A 16479-nucleotide genomic window follows, 5' to 3' on the forward strand; every position below is an offset into this window, starting at 1 on the left:
TTTCGGTAAAATATTTTGGTAAATTGTGGGTTCGAGTCTCATTAGAAGTGTGGGTGTTTGTTTCATTTTTATGTGAGTTTATTATAATTTATTATTTTATAATTCTGAATAATTATATTAATGTATTAATTGAATTGATGTACTGCTCAATTTATTCAAACATTAATGTAATAATATAATTACTGCTTCTATTTTAAAAACAAAAATGTATGCCATATATAAAAATATGAATGTTGTGAGAGTTTGCTCTGATTGTAAAAGGATACTTTTATTCTTATTTAGTACTTACATCAACAATACATTTAATAAAAATAACGGTAAATAAAAGATTAATCAATTACACTAAAGAGTCTAATATCAACGTTATATAAGTTATTTATGCAATTAGACGTTCAAATAAATAAAACAACACTCATTTATTTGTGTAAAAAGATAAATTTTTTTTAGTACTTATTTGATCATTTTCAGATAACACATTGGAAATTTCAGAGAACACATCATTCATAAAAAATCCGTTACAAATAGTCGACGTATTCAATGTGATATATTTTCCAATGATTAGCGACGGATTTCTCCCCAACCAAATCTTCATCAAACTGCATATGATTTTCCAATGAATTATTAATTCCCAACGAATTCGAGTGTTGAGTTGCCGATTGATAGCCGTCGAAGATCCTTCTAAAATCGTCAGTAATTGTAATGGTTTTTGGCCGTGGAAAATATCAGTCGCTATTAAATTATTTTTTTTTTAGTGAACTCTTTCTACAATCCATAATGCTTTACAAAATTAGATAAATGAGATTTAAACTCCTCTTCGAAATACATCCAAATTAACCACTCTTGGAATAGAGCAAGACCTCACATTAATGATTTTAGCATGACGTTATTAATTGTATTTATCCGTAGCAACAAACAATAACACACTTCATAATGACTGCATCACTCAAAATCTCAAACTAATTACAATCTTTTCTACAACAAATAAGACATACATATTTCGTATCGGAAAAAACGCAAGCAGCTTCCTGTGATATTAATATAAATGAGCAAATTACTCCTGATAAGAAGAAAAAAAAAAAAAAAAGCAATTTATTTCACTGTATTTTTCAAAATGCAGCAATTTACCCCCTCAGTATTTTTTAAAATGAAGCAATTTACCTCCTTAGACAGTGAGGTAAATTACTATTTTTTTTAATCATAATGAGATAATTTACTCATTTACAATATCAAAAAGGGTAAATTATATTAAGCCCTTTTCCTTATAAATCCCTAGAATTATCTTGGAAAAAAGCATTAACTATGAGGAAGAGGAACAAAATGGTATTTCTAACCCAAAAATCCTCCACACCACAACCACCGTGAAAAGATAAAAACCCTCAATTTCAACATATTTTTGCATAAAAATCATCACTTAAGCAATGGGTTGTCAATCGGAAGCATCGCTTTTAGTCATCTTCATGGTGCTGACTGTCCGGGCGTTTTCTTGGAAGCCATCTTTCTCAGCCCCTAAACCTTTCATTTTGCTTCATGGTATAACCCTAATTCTTCTCCTTTTCTTTTTTATTTATTTTTCTCCCTTATCTTTGTACTATTCTTACATCCCGTGTGGGAATTTTTTATTTTTTTGGTAGGTTACATTTTGTCATTCGAATTATGCCCATTTTTATATTTTTGCATTGAATTTTTTAATTTTTTGCGAAATTTGCACTTCGCCATATATGATATACTTTTTTATTGATTTTTTGTGCTGGAAAAACATCACATGCTTTGCATTATGTTAAAAATATCACGTCACATAACCTTCAAATATCACATCATGCGCACTATATGTGATGTTTTTTAGACAAAAATCTTGGTTGAAAAAATGTTATAAATGCACTGTATGTGATGTTTTTTAGAAAAAAATCTTGGTTGAAAAAATATTATAAATGGAAAAGTGCAAATTTTGTAAAGTTGAAATAGTAAATTGACATAAAAAAAAATAGATGCAGAAGCGTAAAAATGATCATAGTTCAGATGGCAAAATGTAACTAACCCAATTCTTTTTTTGGTCATGTATATATATTTAGTCCTATTGCTTATGGAATTTCATAAAATAATCCCTTAACTCGAAAAAGTTCTCACTTCAATCATTCTATCAACTTTCCTTAGGAAATTGATGGAAATATTACGTGCAAGTCAAGTAGTCATTTTCCTCCATTTGAAAAAAATAAAAAAAAAACACCGGCCATGTGACTTGCACGTGATTGTTTTCGTCAAATTCCCTAACAGAAGTTGGTACAACAACTAAAAACCAGAGTTTTTGCAAGTTACTAGATTATTCCCAAGAATGCTATAAACAATAAGACTGAAATTAGATCGGATTTAAATTTTTTTTGTTCTTTTACTGGATCTAAATTATGAAACAAAAATGATAATTTTTTCCATTCCATGTCATTCAACTTAAGTCTAACATCTATTATCTGTAAATAATTAATTTAAAATATATATATATATTTTCCAATGTGCTTAATTAGGGGTGAATACTCAGTGCTCCAATCCAAGGCCTACATGGTACATTACGCGACTAACAGAATGGTCACACTCCAAAGGATTCTGCCTGTATGCTACCTACTTCAATTGTTTCTTCCTTCTTATTTCTTTTCCGGTTGTGCTTTTCTTTCTTTTTTTTTTTTTTTTCTGGAATATTGAGACAGTTCTGTATGTAAAATACTCTACGATATTACATATATTTTAGTACGTACATAGAATTCGGTGATACTTTTAGTACGTACCACAATTTGGGGGTGAAACGGAGTGACTCTTGTTAACAAGAACAAAAAAGTCGATTATTTTAGTTTGATTAAATTGAACTCGTAGCACTTATGGGATGAGTTTAATGCAATTTATCTTCCTGTGATGTTGCAAATTAACAAATTACACCCCCTATAAAAAAATAATGACAATTACAGGGGGTAAATTGCTGTATGTTTTAAATTACAGGGAGGTAAAGTATTGGTTTTTTTTTCTTTATATTCATAGGGAAATAATTTGCTCATTTATAATATCACAAAGGGATTGCTTGAATTTTTTTCCTTTTGGGACTAAAAATTTATATTTCAAAAATTCCTCAATGTTCCGACTGTTGAATTGATAGAGACAATAGAAGAAAATAGGGCTACAGAAATTAAAATAAAAGACAGAACTAAATCTGCGGATAATTTTCACATTTTATATACGGATTCAAAGTCGAGAAATATTTTCGTCTTAAAATTATAAAATAAAATTACAAATCATGGATCAAACTTTTTGACAGATTCGAATTTTCGTAGAAAATCAAAAAATTAAAAAAAAAAAAAAGGATTATGATATTATGGTCCGTATTATCAGTGAACATCCATTATTCATAAATGGCCTCAACTTGCAGGGAGATAGGAAATGGAACTTGGAGTTCATGGTTTATTCCCCTTGAGAAGCAGGTAATTAGTTATTGTTATTTTTTTTTGGGAAAAGTATTATTTTAGTCCGTTAAGTATGTCTGATTTTAATTTTAGTCCGATAACTATGTTCATTTTTGTTTAAATCCAGTAACTTACGAAATTGCTTACGTTTAGTCCTCTGTCAGATTTTCGGACAATTTTACCCCTATGCAACTTTGAAAGGCAGTTTTAGTCCATATATACTCATAGGGGTAAAATTGTCTGAAATTCTGCCAGAGGACTAAAAGTAAGCAATTTTGTAAGTTACTGGACCTAAACAAAAATGAACATAGTTATCGGACTAAAATTAAAATTAGGCATACTTAACGGACTAAAATAATACTTTTCCCCTTTTTTTGTTTTTTCTTGGCATCTACTTATTTTTATTTTCTTCTTGGTTTGATTTTTATTTTCCTCCTCCACAGGTTGAAGAAGCTTGTAAGAAAGTGGGCAAACTCTCTCTCTTTTTCTTTGTGATAGCATTAATTTTTTCAAAAAATTATAATTTTAGACCTATAAATGTAGAGATATTACATTTTGGTCCATTTGAAATTTATCTTGGTAATCGAGGACAATAATTGAAAAAGAGGGTAAATTACGATTACCTCCCCTAAGTTTGACATAATTATGAATATCATCTTATTATTTCAAAAATTATAAATACAGCTATGTAATTATGTCAGACATTAAGGTAATTGTAGTTTATTTATACAATTGTTGCCGAAAATTGCCAATTTAGCTGACGTCGATCGTGTGACACGTACAATGATTCTTTTCTAGCGAAATTAACAATTTGTCTTCAACGTGTCGTTTTTTCAAATTATTGTACGTACTTACTACCGAAATGAATTTTAAGTGAACTAAAAAAGAAATTCATACTTACAGGACAAAAGAATAAATTCTGACATAATTCTTCAGTATTATTAGGTTTTACCCAACTGACAATGTTAATTTTATAGGTGAAGTCGATGAAAGAACTGTCAGGAGGATACAATATTGTTGGCCTTTCCCAGGTAATATAATCAAAAGTAATCAAATTAATTGAAATAGTCTATTTTTAAATAAAAAAAATATATAATTGGACTACATTTTTTCGATTTTAATCTATCATTTATTGATTTAATTAGTTGTAATGCAGTATTTTAATTTGCTGTATTATTATTAAAATTCTACATTATTAATAAAATTATTGCTTCTTTTCAGTTCTATATTATTAAAAAATTTATTAAAACAAAATAACTATTATTAACTATGGTTAAATAAAATCGATGAAAAAATTAGGTTTTTTCATCATAAAAGAATTATTTGTTACAGCGAAGAGTTATGGTAAAAATATTTGCCATGTCTTTTATCCACCCTCACAAAAATCACGGCCAATTACGTGGCCGTGGTCAATAACTATTTGCTACAACTATTTATTATTAATTATGATAATTAACCATAGCTATATATTATATTTCTTGTACCTACTCAAGAGGTATGATCAAAATATGAAGAGCTTATGGATCATCTATGATATATAGTTTACTATATAATAGTTTTTATTTATTATTTTTTTAAAAAAATTCATGATTCGAAATTTTAATATACTTAAGTACCCTTTAAGATTTAAATGATTTATATAAAAGAAACAAGAATAAAATGAATTTCCAAAATAAATAAGTAAATAATTAACTTCATGAGCTGGTGCACTTTGCGTAGGACAACATAAGCAAAGTAAATTTTATTGCTTCTTGATTTGTATATATATAATAATTATATCTTAAAATAAAGCACATATATATATATATATAATATGGTCCAATTTTAATATTTGCATGCTCATCAATTTAACATTAATTCTAAAATGTAATTTGTGTCGTTTTAGGGCAACCTTATTGGCCGGGGCATTGTGGAGTTTTGTGAAGGGGCACCTCAGGTGAACAAAGAGAAAAATGCAAGCAATCCTCATGTGGTATTGTAAATGAGCAAATTACTTTATACAGAAAAAAAAAAAAGACAATTTACCTTCTTGTGCTTTTTAAAATGCAGCAATTTAAAAAATACAAGGAGGTCAATTACTTTTTATTTTTTCTTCGGTACAGAAGTAATTTGCTCATTTCCAGTATCACATAGGGTAAATGGCTATTCACCCAAAAATGTGAATTTTGGTGATGTATTTCTGAATTTTTTTCTGATTTGTGTTTGGCTAAATTTATTTATAAGATATTTTTTGATCTTATAAATTTATCGTGTTTGTTTATGTTTTTATTTTCATTTTTTAAAGAAAAATATGTGTTTAATAACACATATATTATATTCACCAGAATAATTATTATATATGATTTTTTATATTTATATATGCACCAGGTTCAAAATTTTATCTCTATAGGAGCACCCCAAGCTGGAATTGCCTCAGTTCCCCGCTATGTAAGTTGATATTTCCTTTCTGTCTGATTAAATATATGGGAAAATAATCGCCACGTTCCTTGAAATTTAACATAATTATAAATATTTTTATTATTTAAAAAATTAAAAATACCTACTCTAATTTTAACGTTTGTCTAACAACAAGTTTATTTCTTTAGCTTTCGTTAATTTTTATAGTGAACTAGTCAGAATGTCCCTTTTGATTATATATTATAATTTTTATATATTTTTTTAGAATTTTTCAAAATATTTTTATGTACTAGTATCTCCTTATGGAATATTTACTTACTCACCCGCAGCTCAATTTTTTTTTACATTAAGTCAAATGCTTTTTTAAAAAAAAAAAAAATCAACAAGGGCAATATAGTAATTTCCACATCGCCGTTCAGGGTCTACATGATTATGTTCTATTTGAGGGATATTTATACTTTCTAAAATAATGAAACGTATTTGTAATTATGTTACAATATGACAGGAAAGATGTGTGTAATTTACCTTTAAATTTATTGAACATTTATGAAAAGTTATTAGTTGAGAGTAATTTCATCACAACTTTTTAAAACATAATCTTCGCTTTGTTTCTCGGTAATTTCTTGGAATGAATTTTGTATTTGATATATATATATATATATATATATATGCAGACAGGGCCCTCTCGTGCTATAGCAGATAAAATAATGAGAGCTGGCATTTACTCCGACTATGTCCAGGTATATACATATATGGGTAAATTATATTTTTTCTTTCAACGTATAGTCGTTTTTATATTATTTCATCATTTTTTTGTATCAACTTATTATCTCAATTTTATAAAATTTATACTTCGCCATATATGACCCTTTTTTTTCATTGACTTTTTGTTGTCGGAAAAACATTGCATATTGTGCATATGCGAAAAATATCACATCACATAATCCTTAATATTACATGTGCAGTGCATGTGATTTTGTTTTAACAAAAAACTTGGTTAAAAAACAGTTATAAATGACAAAGTGCAAAATTTTATAAAGTTGAGATAGTAAGTTGATACAAAAAAAAGTTTAGATATCAAAGAGTAAAAAACGATCATAGTTTGGATAGCAAAACATAATTAACCCTACATATATATATATATATATATGTATTCCTTTGTTTTTTCCCTTGTGAAACTGATATATGCATGGGGTTAAATTCAAGTTGCCTCTGTGAAAATTGAAATAGGTACAATATTCTTCTAAATAAACCCCCTTTTTACTGTTGTAGACTTAAATTCTTAAATTCCAATCCCGACACGCTGAAAAATGAAGTCCGTTGAGATGGATAGAAAACAAAATTAAGGGCTCGATTACTTTCGCAGTTTGGATAAATGGTTTATAGGGCTCGAATGAATTTGTTGTAAGTTTGATAAATTAATAAAAAACTATAAATTATTTACTTGATTAGATTGAGTGATGGATGAAAAAGTTTTAATTGTAACAAAGATAGGAAAAAGGTCCGCCTGTCTGGATTTCTCAATCAAAATCACATGTGGTCTGATTTCATATCAAACCCAATCAGGACTTGTAGGATTCAGACTGAGCCGATATTATGAAAAGAAAATAGTTTACACAATTAAATAAATGGTACAATCTAGACGTATATTTAAATGTTACCTTATATATGCTATGTTTGCACGTTGTACTTAAAAAAAATTACTATTTTCCACGGCTTTAGTGGCTTTGGATTAAATAGTAAATAACTATTATTAATTACAATTAAAAAAATTAATATGGAAAATTTAATTTACTCACAATGAAAATTATTTTTGTCATGGGTTCAAATGTTTCTGTCATGACAAATATATTATCCACATTCACAAAAATCACAACTAACAATTATTGCATGGTCATAATTAATAACTTTTTATTACGACTATATTAACAATTTCAGCCATGATTAAATGCTATATTTTTTATAGTGTCGATTTTTGTAAGGGAAACGAAAAAGTAATACAAAAAATAAAAATATATGAAAAATTAATAAAAACCATGATGCATTTTTTTTTTTTTAAAAAAAAACAGGTTTGTAAGTTGATGTGTTTTTCCTCTAAAAATAACTATAATCTATATATAATTTGCAGAACCGGTTTGCTCCCAGTGGATATACCAAGTTACCACATGTACGTTACCTTTCCGCTTTCAAGATTCATATAAATTATACGTTTACTTACACTTACATCCATCTAAAAATACTAAATTATATTTTTTTTGAGAATTTTTGGAAGTATATTTATACCCCATTAAAAAATTTTCAATTTACATTTGAACCCCTTCGATTACGTTTGGAGGGAAAATACTGATGTGAGCGAAAAAAAAAATTACATAAACTTTAAATTTCGACCCTCATTTTACATGTATATTTTTATACTTATAAAGGGATAATTTTTTTTTTAATTTATTAACTTAGCTCTAAGTCAAAGCTTGTTTTTATGAAATTTGACCATTTTTTTTATTTAAGTATTTATGTGGGAGAGAAGAGATAAAAAATATCGGGTTAAATGCAATTTACCCCTCTGTATTAATTATGTGAAATGAGTAAAAACACCCTCTGTGTAAAAAGAATTAGCAAATTACCCCCTATCAATGGTCTAGATAGGGGGGTAATTTGCTGTTTTATTTTTTATAGGGGGCTTTTTGCTCATTTTTTATATCACAAGGGGATAAATTGCATTTTTTCCAAAAAATATCTACTTTAAGTGCCAAGGTATTCTTTAGTGCCGCATGGGACAAATTAAACCATGGACAAAATTAGTGGACTAAAAAATATTATTACTCAAGAAAATAAGTCCACCTCATCTGCCACATCAGACTTTAATTTATGCATTTTTTTTTCTAATGTAAACATTTTTCGTCTAAATCTTAACAAAATGAGATTTGATGTAAACAACAAACTTTTAAAAGGGGTATAAATATAATTTTAAAAATTTCATTGAGAAAAGTATAATTTTATATTTTTAAATGATAATTCAGATATAATTATACTCATACAGTAAGATATTAAATATTAAATAATTCTTGTCTCGGACAACTTAAACATTTATTTTGACAGAATATTCCAGACTACTTGGAGAAATGCAGGTTTCTCCCAAAGCTCAACAATGAACGTCCTGATCAAAGAAACCCTATTTACAAGAAAAGGTTTAGCAGCCTGAAAAACCTTGTGCTTATCATGGTATGAATGTCCCATTTTCATGATTTGGAGTATGCTTCCTCTCCCTGTCCCTCTGCATGCCTTAATTAAGCTATCTTTTTGTTTCTACCTTCATTTGTTATAACATCTATACTATTACAAAAAGAAAATTTTTTGTCGTCTAAATTTTTAAATACCCAAATTTACCCTTCATTTTATTTCTTCTCTTTAAAAAAATTTGGTCAAATTAATAATTTTAATTTTTTTTAATAATTTCAAAATTATATTTTTTTTCTCTTAACTATCCACTACTGCATATTTCTCTCTCACACTATGCTCATGGAAATCGCGTGTGACAAAAACTAATTATTATAAATTTGGCATTCAAAACTTAGTAGTTCTCTTATTATTTTTAAATTTTAGAAAATTAGATTATTTTTACTTATTTTACAAAAAATAAAATTATCAAATGTAGATTTGTTTTATATGTATATATTTATATACAAAATTTACATAAAATAAAAAACTAAAAAAAAAAAAGAAAAACTGTCGTCTTCTTTCCCAAGCTTCCACCATCGCCTTCTCCACCGCCTCTTCATGGATCTGGGCGACCCAGACTATGTGAGGTCGCCTAGAACCTATTTTACTTGCAGGGGCAACCCAAAAGATTGGCGGTCTTTGTTATAATATAAAATATATATTTAAAATACTGGATTGTTCATTCTTATTTAGTGAAGATCAATGGCTATCATCACAAGAGCATAACGGTCAATTCTTTAAAAACTTAATACCGTTAACCTAATTAACGGAGGAGGAGATTGTGCATTATTTTAAAAAATACAGGAATTTTTTTTTTATAAAATTAACTCAGGGGTTTTTTACCTAAACAATAAAAATATAGGGGGGTCTATGCAATTTACCCAAAAATATTTTGTCCAATCAAACCTTTAATTATCTTTTGTACCTATACATTTATTGTTTCCTATATTACTTGTTTGAATCATCGCTTTACCGCCAATGCTTTTTTGTCTCCACAGAATGCAAATGACACCGTGATCAAGCCCAAAGAGAGCTCATGGTTTGGATATTATGCAGATGGGGGCTTAGGAACAATTTTACAGCCTCAGGAGGTACCTGCCCATCGGATTCAACTTTTTATTCAAAATTTTGTTACATTTTTTATTTCAATTCTCATATACATGTAATGCGTATAAAATCTTTTATTAAATAAAATAAAAAGTTAACTATACTTGCATCATTTTTAAACATACGAAATTATATTTTCTTTCAGAAAGGTTTTGAAATTACATTTGTACCCCTTCTGAAATTCATCGTTTACCCCTGATCCTTTTTGTTAGGATTTGGATGAAAAATGTTGAAGTTAATTAAAAAAGTTGCACAAATTTCTAATTTTACCCCTCAGTTAGTGTTTTCATGTAACAATTTTGAACTTATGAAGAGAAAAATATAATGATGTTAATCTCACTCTATATATATATATATATATATTATTTATCCCTTTATAAATACAAAACTATATATATGAATGTTAAATGAAGGGCAAAACTAAAAATTTATGTAATTTTTTGTGGTCATATCAGTATTTTCCTTCCAAACCATAATGAAAGGTGTTTGGTATAAATTGAGAATTTTCGGAGTCGATTCACCTATTTATAAACTTGGATCTTGTGAAATAAATTATATCCTAAGGCTAGTTTTCACCTTCAGACGAAGCTTTACACCGAGGACTGGATTGGTTTGAAAAGCTTGGACAAAGCGGGAAGAGTGAAGTTCATCAAAGCAGCAGGCGCTCATATTGATATGTCAGATGCTGATATCAAGAAGTATGTTGTTCCATACTTGCGGGGCAGCAGGCGTCGGCCGGATGTTCATGACAGCGCCGCGGCTAAGGAAAGCACTGGCTCTGAGGAGGTCACCACCATCGGAAACTAGACTTTGCTTGCTAGGGCGATCAACGAGCTAGAAAAGTGTTGGTGATGCATGGAGGAATCATGCAGGCAGCAAAGAGCTTCGAGATGTAGGTGTTTAGTTAGGGTGTAATTGTGTCGAATCCGCAATTAAAAGAGTATGAGAATAAGGGCAATGCCATTTACTGTAAGCTTATGGAAAAATCTCTCATCCAAATCACTTGATCTTCAAGCTGAGGTAGCTCTTAAATAGCTGCACAGACGCCTGGAAAAAAAGAACAATCCTAACTGCCGATAACTACCTCTACACGTCAGCCGCCATATAATCATATGAAAAGTGCAATACACTTGTTGTGTGATTAGTATAGTTCAGGTTTGATTGGGCCAAACATGATTCAGACAAAAATTTTCTGCAAAATACAGAAAAAGAGAACAGAGCAGAGAACATTAAGCCTTGCTGCTGGATGGTTGTGTAGGCTCATTTCTCTAACAACAATCTCTTCGGACATTCTACTTATCAATAATACGTTTGGGTGCTAAAAAATGTTCACTTGTGATCATAACTACGCAACACATATATCACTCGTCCAAGAGATCCATGAATATTAAGGGTCTGATGGATGTTTGTGACATTAGTGAAAAACAGATCACACATACAATGTTTTGTGCCTTGGAAGTCACTTAATTTGAAATTCTTGCATCTTCATTCATGCAAAAGCTATGATCAGGGGTTTAATATCAGATAAACCATAGTCAATTATCTGCCTGAATTTTAGTAAAAAGACCCCAGCTGGTACATCACTGAAATCCATCTATACCACTACCCATAATTTGGGAAACAATAAGGGAAAAAACCCAAAAAAACAAAGAAAAAGTATATTGCATGTTGCTTCATTCCACCATTTTCACCTCAGTGTCTTCCCAGCGCGCTGTGCAGTCGATCTTCTGATTGACTCGATTCTCTGTAACCTGATCTGCTCCCGGAATTTCGCTATGAATTCATCAGCTTTCTTGTCCACATCGGGTCCAACGTCGTTAACGCTGTTATCAGCTGCAGCTTCTCCATTGCCTGAACTTCCTTCAAAGTAATCATCCTCAGTTTCAGCCTCAGAGTCCTCATCGGTAGTTTCCATCAAAACGTTATCGACCAATGCGTTCCTCTCCTCCTTCGGGGACTTCACATAGCTCTCTGTTGTATCTACATATCCCTTTTTCTCAAGGGACTTCGTCTTGTAATTTATAGGTTGTTTCTCTGTCCCTATGACCAATTCATTAGGCCTAAATGTCCGAACGGATTTCCCCCCGCTGTCGATTTGCATTCTGCCCTTGAACTCCACCCCATGATTCATTCTTCTCCAGGGCTCCTCCATTTCACTCTCACTCAATTCCTCTGTAGGCACACTCCTCACACTTCGCCTCAATAACTTCTCAGGCGCGGCTGCATTGTTCGTGACACTGGAGTTGGACTTAGTCAGCACTGCTTTCCGAAGAAACGGTGGTGGGGGTGGTGGTGGTGGCGGTGGAGGCGAGGAAAAGTTCTTCTTCCTCACCGCGTCTTCCCTACTTTTGGCCTGTGATTCCGATGAGAACGACGTCGATGGCGACAGCTTCTGAGGTGTCGGCACAGATGGTGAAGGTGACAAATTCTTGGATGATGTATTAGACCTAGATGGCCTAACAGATCTTGAATCAAGCCTACTCAATTCGGGCTCCTCCAAAGAAGGGGAGAGAGTGCCATCCTCATTTTCCTTCATTTCCATCCTTCCAGACCTTGATCGCCACGGAATTGGCGACGGAAGGACGACGTTTTCCTCCAACTTCTCCTCCAATTTTTGAACATTCAACCCTCCAAGCTCTCCGTTTCTTGGTTTTCTTGAATTGCTACTGTATCTCTTTGAGCCTGAACCAGAACTAGACCGAGTAATAGACCCATTTGTCCGGCCAGATTCATCACCTAAATCGGCCTGGTTTTGCTCAGAAACACGCTGTTTCAGGCTCCTGACGGGCAAAAGCAGAGGCTTCTGGCTGATTTCTGAACTGACGCCATTCTCCTGTTTAACGACAGGGCTTTCTTTAGCCACTACAACTACAGGTTCCCCTCTATAGTACTGAGAACTCCACGTCTGAACCTTGTTCTCATCAATCACAGTCTGGTTCTCAGACTCATCATCAAAAACTGATGAAACCTGAAGCAGTTTAGACACGTACGACTGTGCATTATCAAGCTTGGCGCTGTTATCTTTCTCAGTTTCATCGTTTTTCTTGCTGAATAATCCATAAGAAACAGCTATACCCACAAAAATAAGCTGGAGAAGCTCCCAACTTCTTGCATGTAAAGTTTGGTTGATGAATTCAGGCGCCAGTGACGGGAAAAACGGAAGCAAAACTAGAAAGACCGTAACAAGGACGGCCTTGTACAGAAAATGGGTGAAGAACTTACTGGGATTTGCATGCTCCGACGGGAGTTGAGGGGCTCGCATTTGGGGTTTGGAAGTGTGGGAAACTGCATCCGCCATGGAAGAGAAGAGAGAGAAACTTGGGTTTTGGATCTTGGCAATGGACGCAGAATGTGAAAGAAAGAGATGGGGGAGATGAAGGAGAGAAGAAGTCTTAGGCACTAAGGAAAAGTGAAGAAAAGTGGGGAGAGTGATGAGGAAAGTTTTAGGGAGTTGTGAGCTTATTTCAAGCTATGCTTTTCCTCTTTTTAGCCATTTGATGCCCTTTCCTCTTCTCCATTGCACAAATTCAATTTTGATTTAATCCAATCTGCTCAAAAAATTAGGTCTTTTTTTTTTTACTTAATTTTAAATTGGTAATATTTCTTTTAGTTTTGCATAAGAAATGAAAATATTTTTTATTAATATATTTTGTAGAAAAATTCGATGCCATCTATGTGAATTTGCATTTACATAAATTATGAAAGATCGAAATAACAGATGATGATAATATAATATGCAATCTAAAGATTCATAGTTTATGTGTGTACAAATACGCATGGACTGCATCACCAAACTCTATTTTATGACAAGTATTTTTATAAAAAGACCTGATAAAATGTGAAAACGTTTGAATGTTAGATGTTTTGTAAGGTTTTAGATTTAATAGAATGAAAATGAATTTGGATCATAATATTTTGTGATAATTCTTATTAAAAAAAAAGACGTAATATTTTTTAATAGTATTTTTGTACCAAAAAATTGAAAAAACAAAACGAAAGATCCCTAATGTATTTGCGTGCCCCTCGGATAATTTAAAAATAAAACCAAACAAATTAAATGAGAATTCCGAAAAAAGAAAAAAAGGGATAGCTGCACTGTCCTCCCTTAAGATTTGATAAAATTACACGTAGATTTTTTGTGGTTTAAGAAATTACATCTAACATCCTTGAGACTTGCTTCTGTCTAATAAATAAATCCGTTACTCAAAATTTATCGAATTTATTATTATCTAGAAATATATTTATATTTATCCCAAATTGACTTATTACTAATTTATTGCAGGTCAGATAAATCTTTTTATGACCAAATTACCCTTATACTTATTCATAGGTGAATGAACGTGAGGAAGTATATCTTTACTGTTAGAAGGGTAGTTTAGTTAAAAAAAAAAAACTATTTGACCTATAATAAGTTAATAATAAGTCAACTGATGATAAATATTAATTTTCATTCAATTTTTATATTAATATCAACAAATTCAGTGAATCTTGATTAATTGAGGAACTTATTTGTTACACGAAAATAAATTTAAAAAATATTAGATATAATTTGCCAAATCACATATAGCTACGTATAATTTCATCAAATTTTAAATATATATATATATATATATATACACAAAAACGCGTAAGAATATTAGGAGTACGTGGAAAAATAGAATCACACTATAGTACAAGAACACGAACAACTACGCATTGACGTTGTATACAGAATCGAAGGTATTCGTATTGTTCTCTATGCAAACAAGAGTATAAATTAAGAAGTACTTTGTAGGTAGGTAAATGAGATGCCATGGCTGATTTCATGAGTTCAAATGTGCAGCAGTGAGGGCATTTTGGTCATAAAAGGGGTGGGCAAATAGGTTGCGTGGGTGTGGGCAGGATTCTTCTTTTGGACTGCGTACGCTAGCTTTTGCTTTGATTGAAAATTTGCATGTCTTTTGGCACTTTGAAGCGTATCCTTTTCTTTCTTTCTTCCCTTCCTCTCCTCTCCACATTATTCAATTCCTTGGTTTTGGAGTTTGATAAGATGCTCTCAGACAACGAAAATTATAATCCCGACTCAATTTTTTGATCAAATTTATTATGTGGTAAGTGCAGTATATTTTTCTTATGATTAGTGTACGATTAAAGAAAAATGTGCAATCACATATAACAGACTTGTTTTCTAATTGGTTTGATTTGATCAGATCCAGACAAAAAATTTTCCAGTATTGTGTGTGAATGTGACTTGGGAAAAAGGAGACGACATCAGAGAGATTCGAGCAAGAAATTTTATCTTGAAGACAACCATATTGGATAATGAGAAAAAAGAGTTTGAATTTCAATTATGTCGGAAAATAAGGTATAAAATGAATTGAGACTGATTGTCTTTTTACTATTTTGGTTGTGTTGAAATCAATTTTCGGAATTTGGTTCTATAAGTTAGAAAAATTCATAATATTGGTCGGAAATTCCCAACTAGTACGCCACGTTTACTACACATCCTATATTATGGTGCAACTGTTCAGAATTCGTGAGGTTCAAAAAATTACGGGATCAAATTGTAAAAACATATTCGTACAGGGTCATAAAATATCACTCTGCTATACCTACAGGACAAAAATTATAATTTTTTCTAAAGTAATATGTTTTCGACATTGGAAGTTGTTTCAAATTTATTTAAAAAATTTTATAAGTTCGTACATCATATACGATGTTTTTAAAATTTATAAAATAGATATTATATTAATAATAACTTCTTGAAGCATTTAGATAAAAATAAGCTCGTTGAGCTTATAAATTGTCGGGAATGACAATTTTATAATTAATACGAGCAGGATTACAGAATCTTGCTCAAATTTTAAAAATAAGTCATGAACTCGTTACTTCTTCTTCTACTTTTTTTTTTTTTTTTAAATGAGCTTATACTCTTAATTATAATATATATTTTCTTATATAATTCTAATATCATTTTTTTTATAAAATTTATTAAATGCATCGTAGAATTTTATATATTTTATAAAATATTTTAAAGAGCTTATAAACTAAATAGAACAACTTGTTATTATATATAATTTAGAGTAGTGTGGTGTGGGTGATGATGGAGGAGAGTATGGCATATATTTTGAAGAAGAATGTGCAATAGAATCACTTTTGTGCATCTCAAGTAAGCAAGAGATATGCTTTCCACCTATACTTAAATGCTTATCTCTCTCACTAACTCTTAGCTTTACCTTGTGCTTAATCCTCTTCTTATTCTCACATAAAGAAACACCAAACAAATACTTGGAAGACTAATTCTATCTTCTATCTAATATTTCTTCTTTTTTTTGTTTTT

The 16479-nt window shown here is 30.7% G+C and overlaps 2 protein-coding genes across 2 annotated transcripts; one reads left to right on the top strand and one right to left on the bottom strand.

The window, feature by feature from the left end:
- Nucleotides 1–1312: 1312 nt before the first annotated feature.
- LOC105164448 (uncharacterized) lies at nucleotides 1313–11122 on the top strand. Its single transcript, XM_088882269.1, has 12 exons — nucleotides 1313–1530; nucleotides 2517–2601; nucleotides 3407–3458; nucleotides 3884–3904; nucleotides 4418–4471; nucleotides 5326–5376; nucleotides 5808–5867; nucleotides 6512–6577; nucleotides 7966–8004; nucleotides 8934–9056; nucleotides 10052–10144; nucleotides 10743–11122. Exons 1-12 carry the CDS (start codon nucleotides 1419–1421, stop codon nucleotides 10965–10967), a joined length of 981 nt encoding a protein of 326 aa, XP_088738395.1. The 5' UTR covers nucleotides 1313–1418; the 3' UTR covers nucleotides 10968–11122.
- A 501-nt stretch (nucleotides 11123–11623) lies between these two features.
- LOC105164357 (uncharacterized) lies at nucleotides 11624–13622 on the bottom strand. The gene has a single exon (XM_011082990.3). It carries the CDS (start codon nucleotides 13456–13458, stop codon nucleotides 11848–11850), a length of 1611 nt encoding a protein of 536 aa, XP_011081292.1. The 5' UTR covers nucleotides 13459–13622; the 3' UTR covers nucleotides 11624–11847.
- Between the last annotated feature and the right edge of the window lie 2857 nt (nucleotides 13623–16479).

This window comes from Sesamum indicum, linkage group LG6, assembly GCF_026168435.1.
Source record: "Sesamum indicum cultivar Baizhima isolate 11 linkage group LG6, ASM2616843v1, whole genome shotgun sequence".
Classification (NCBI taxonomy): Eukaryota; Viridiplantae; Streptophyta; class Magnoliopsida; order Lamiales; family Pedaliaceae; genus Sesamum; species Sesamum indicum.

Coding starts and splice junctions, on each gene's coding strand:
- LOC105164448 (XM_088882269.1), top strand. CDS start 1,419: ATGGGTTGTCAATCGGAAGCATCGCTTTTAGTCATCTTCATGGTGCTG. Junction 1,531..2,516: donor ACCTTTCATTTTGCTTCATG/GTATAACCCTAA, acceptor GTGCTTAATTAG/GGGTGAATACTCAGTGCTCC. Junction 6,578..7,965: donor TTTACTCCGACTATGTCCAG/GTATATACATAT, acceptor TATAATTTGCAG/AACCGGTTTGCTCCCAGTGG.
- LOC105164357 (XM_011082990.3), bottom strand. CDS start 13,458: ATGGCGGATGCAGTTTCCCACACTTCCAAACCCCAAATGCGAGCCCCT.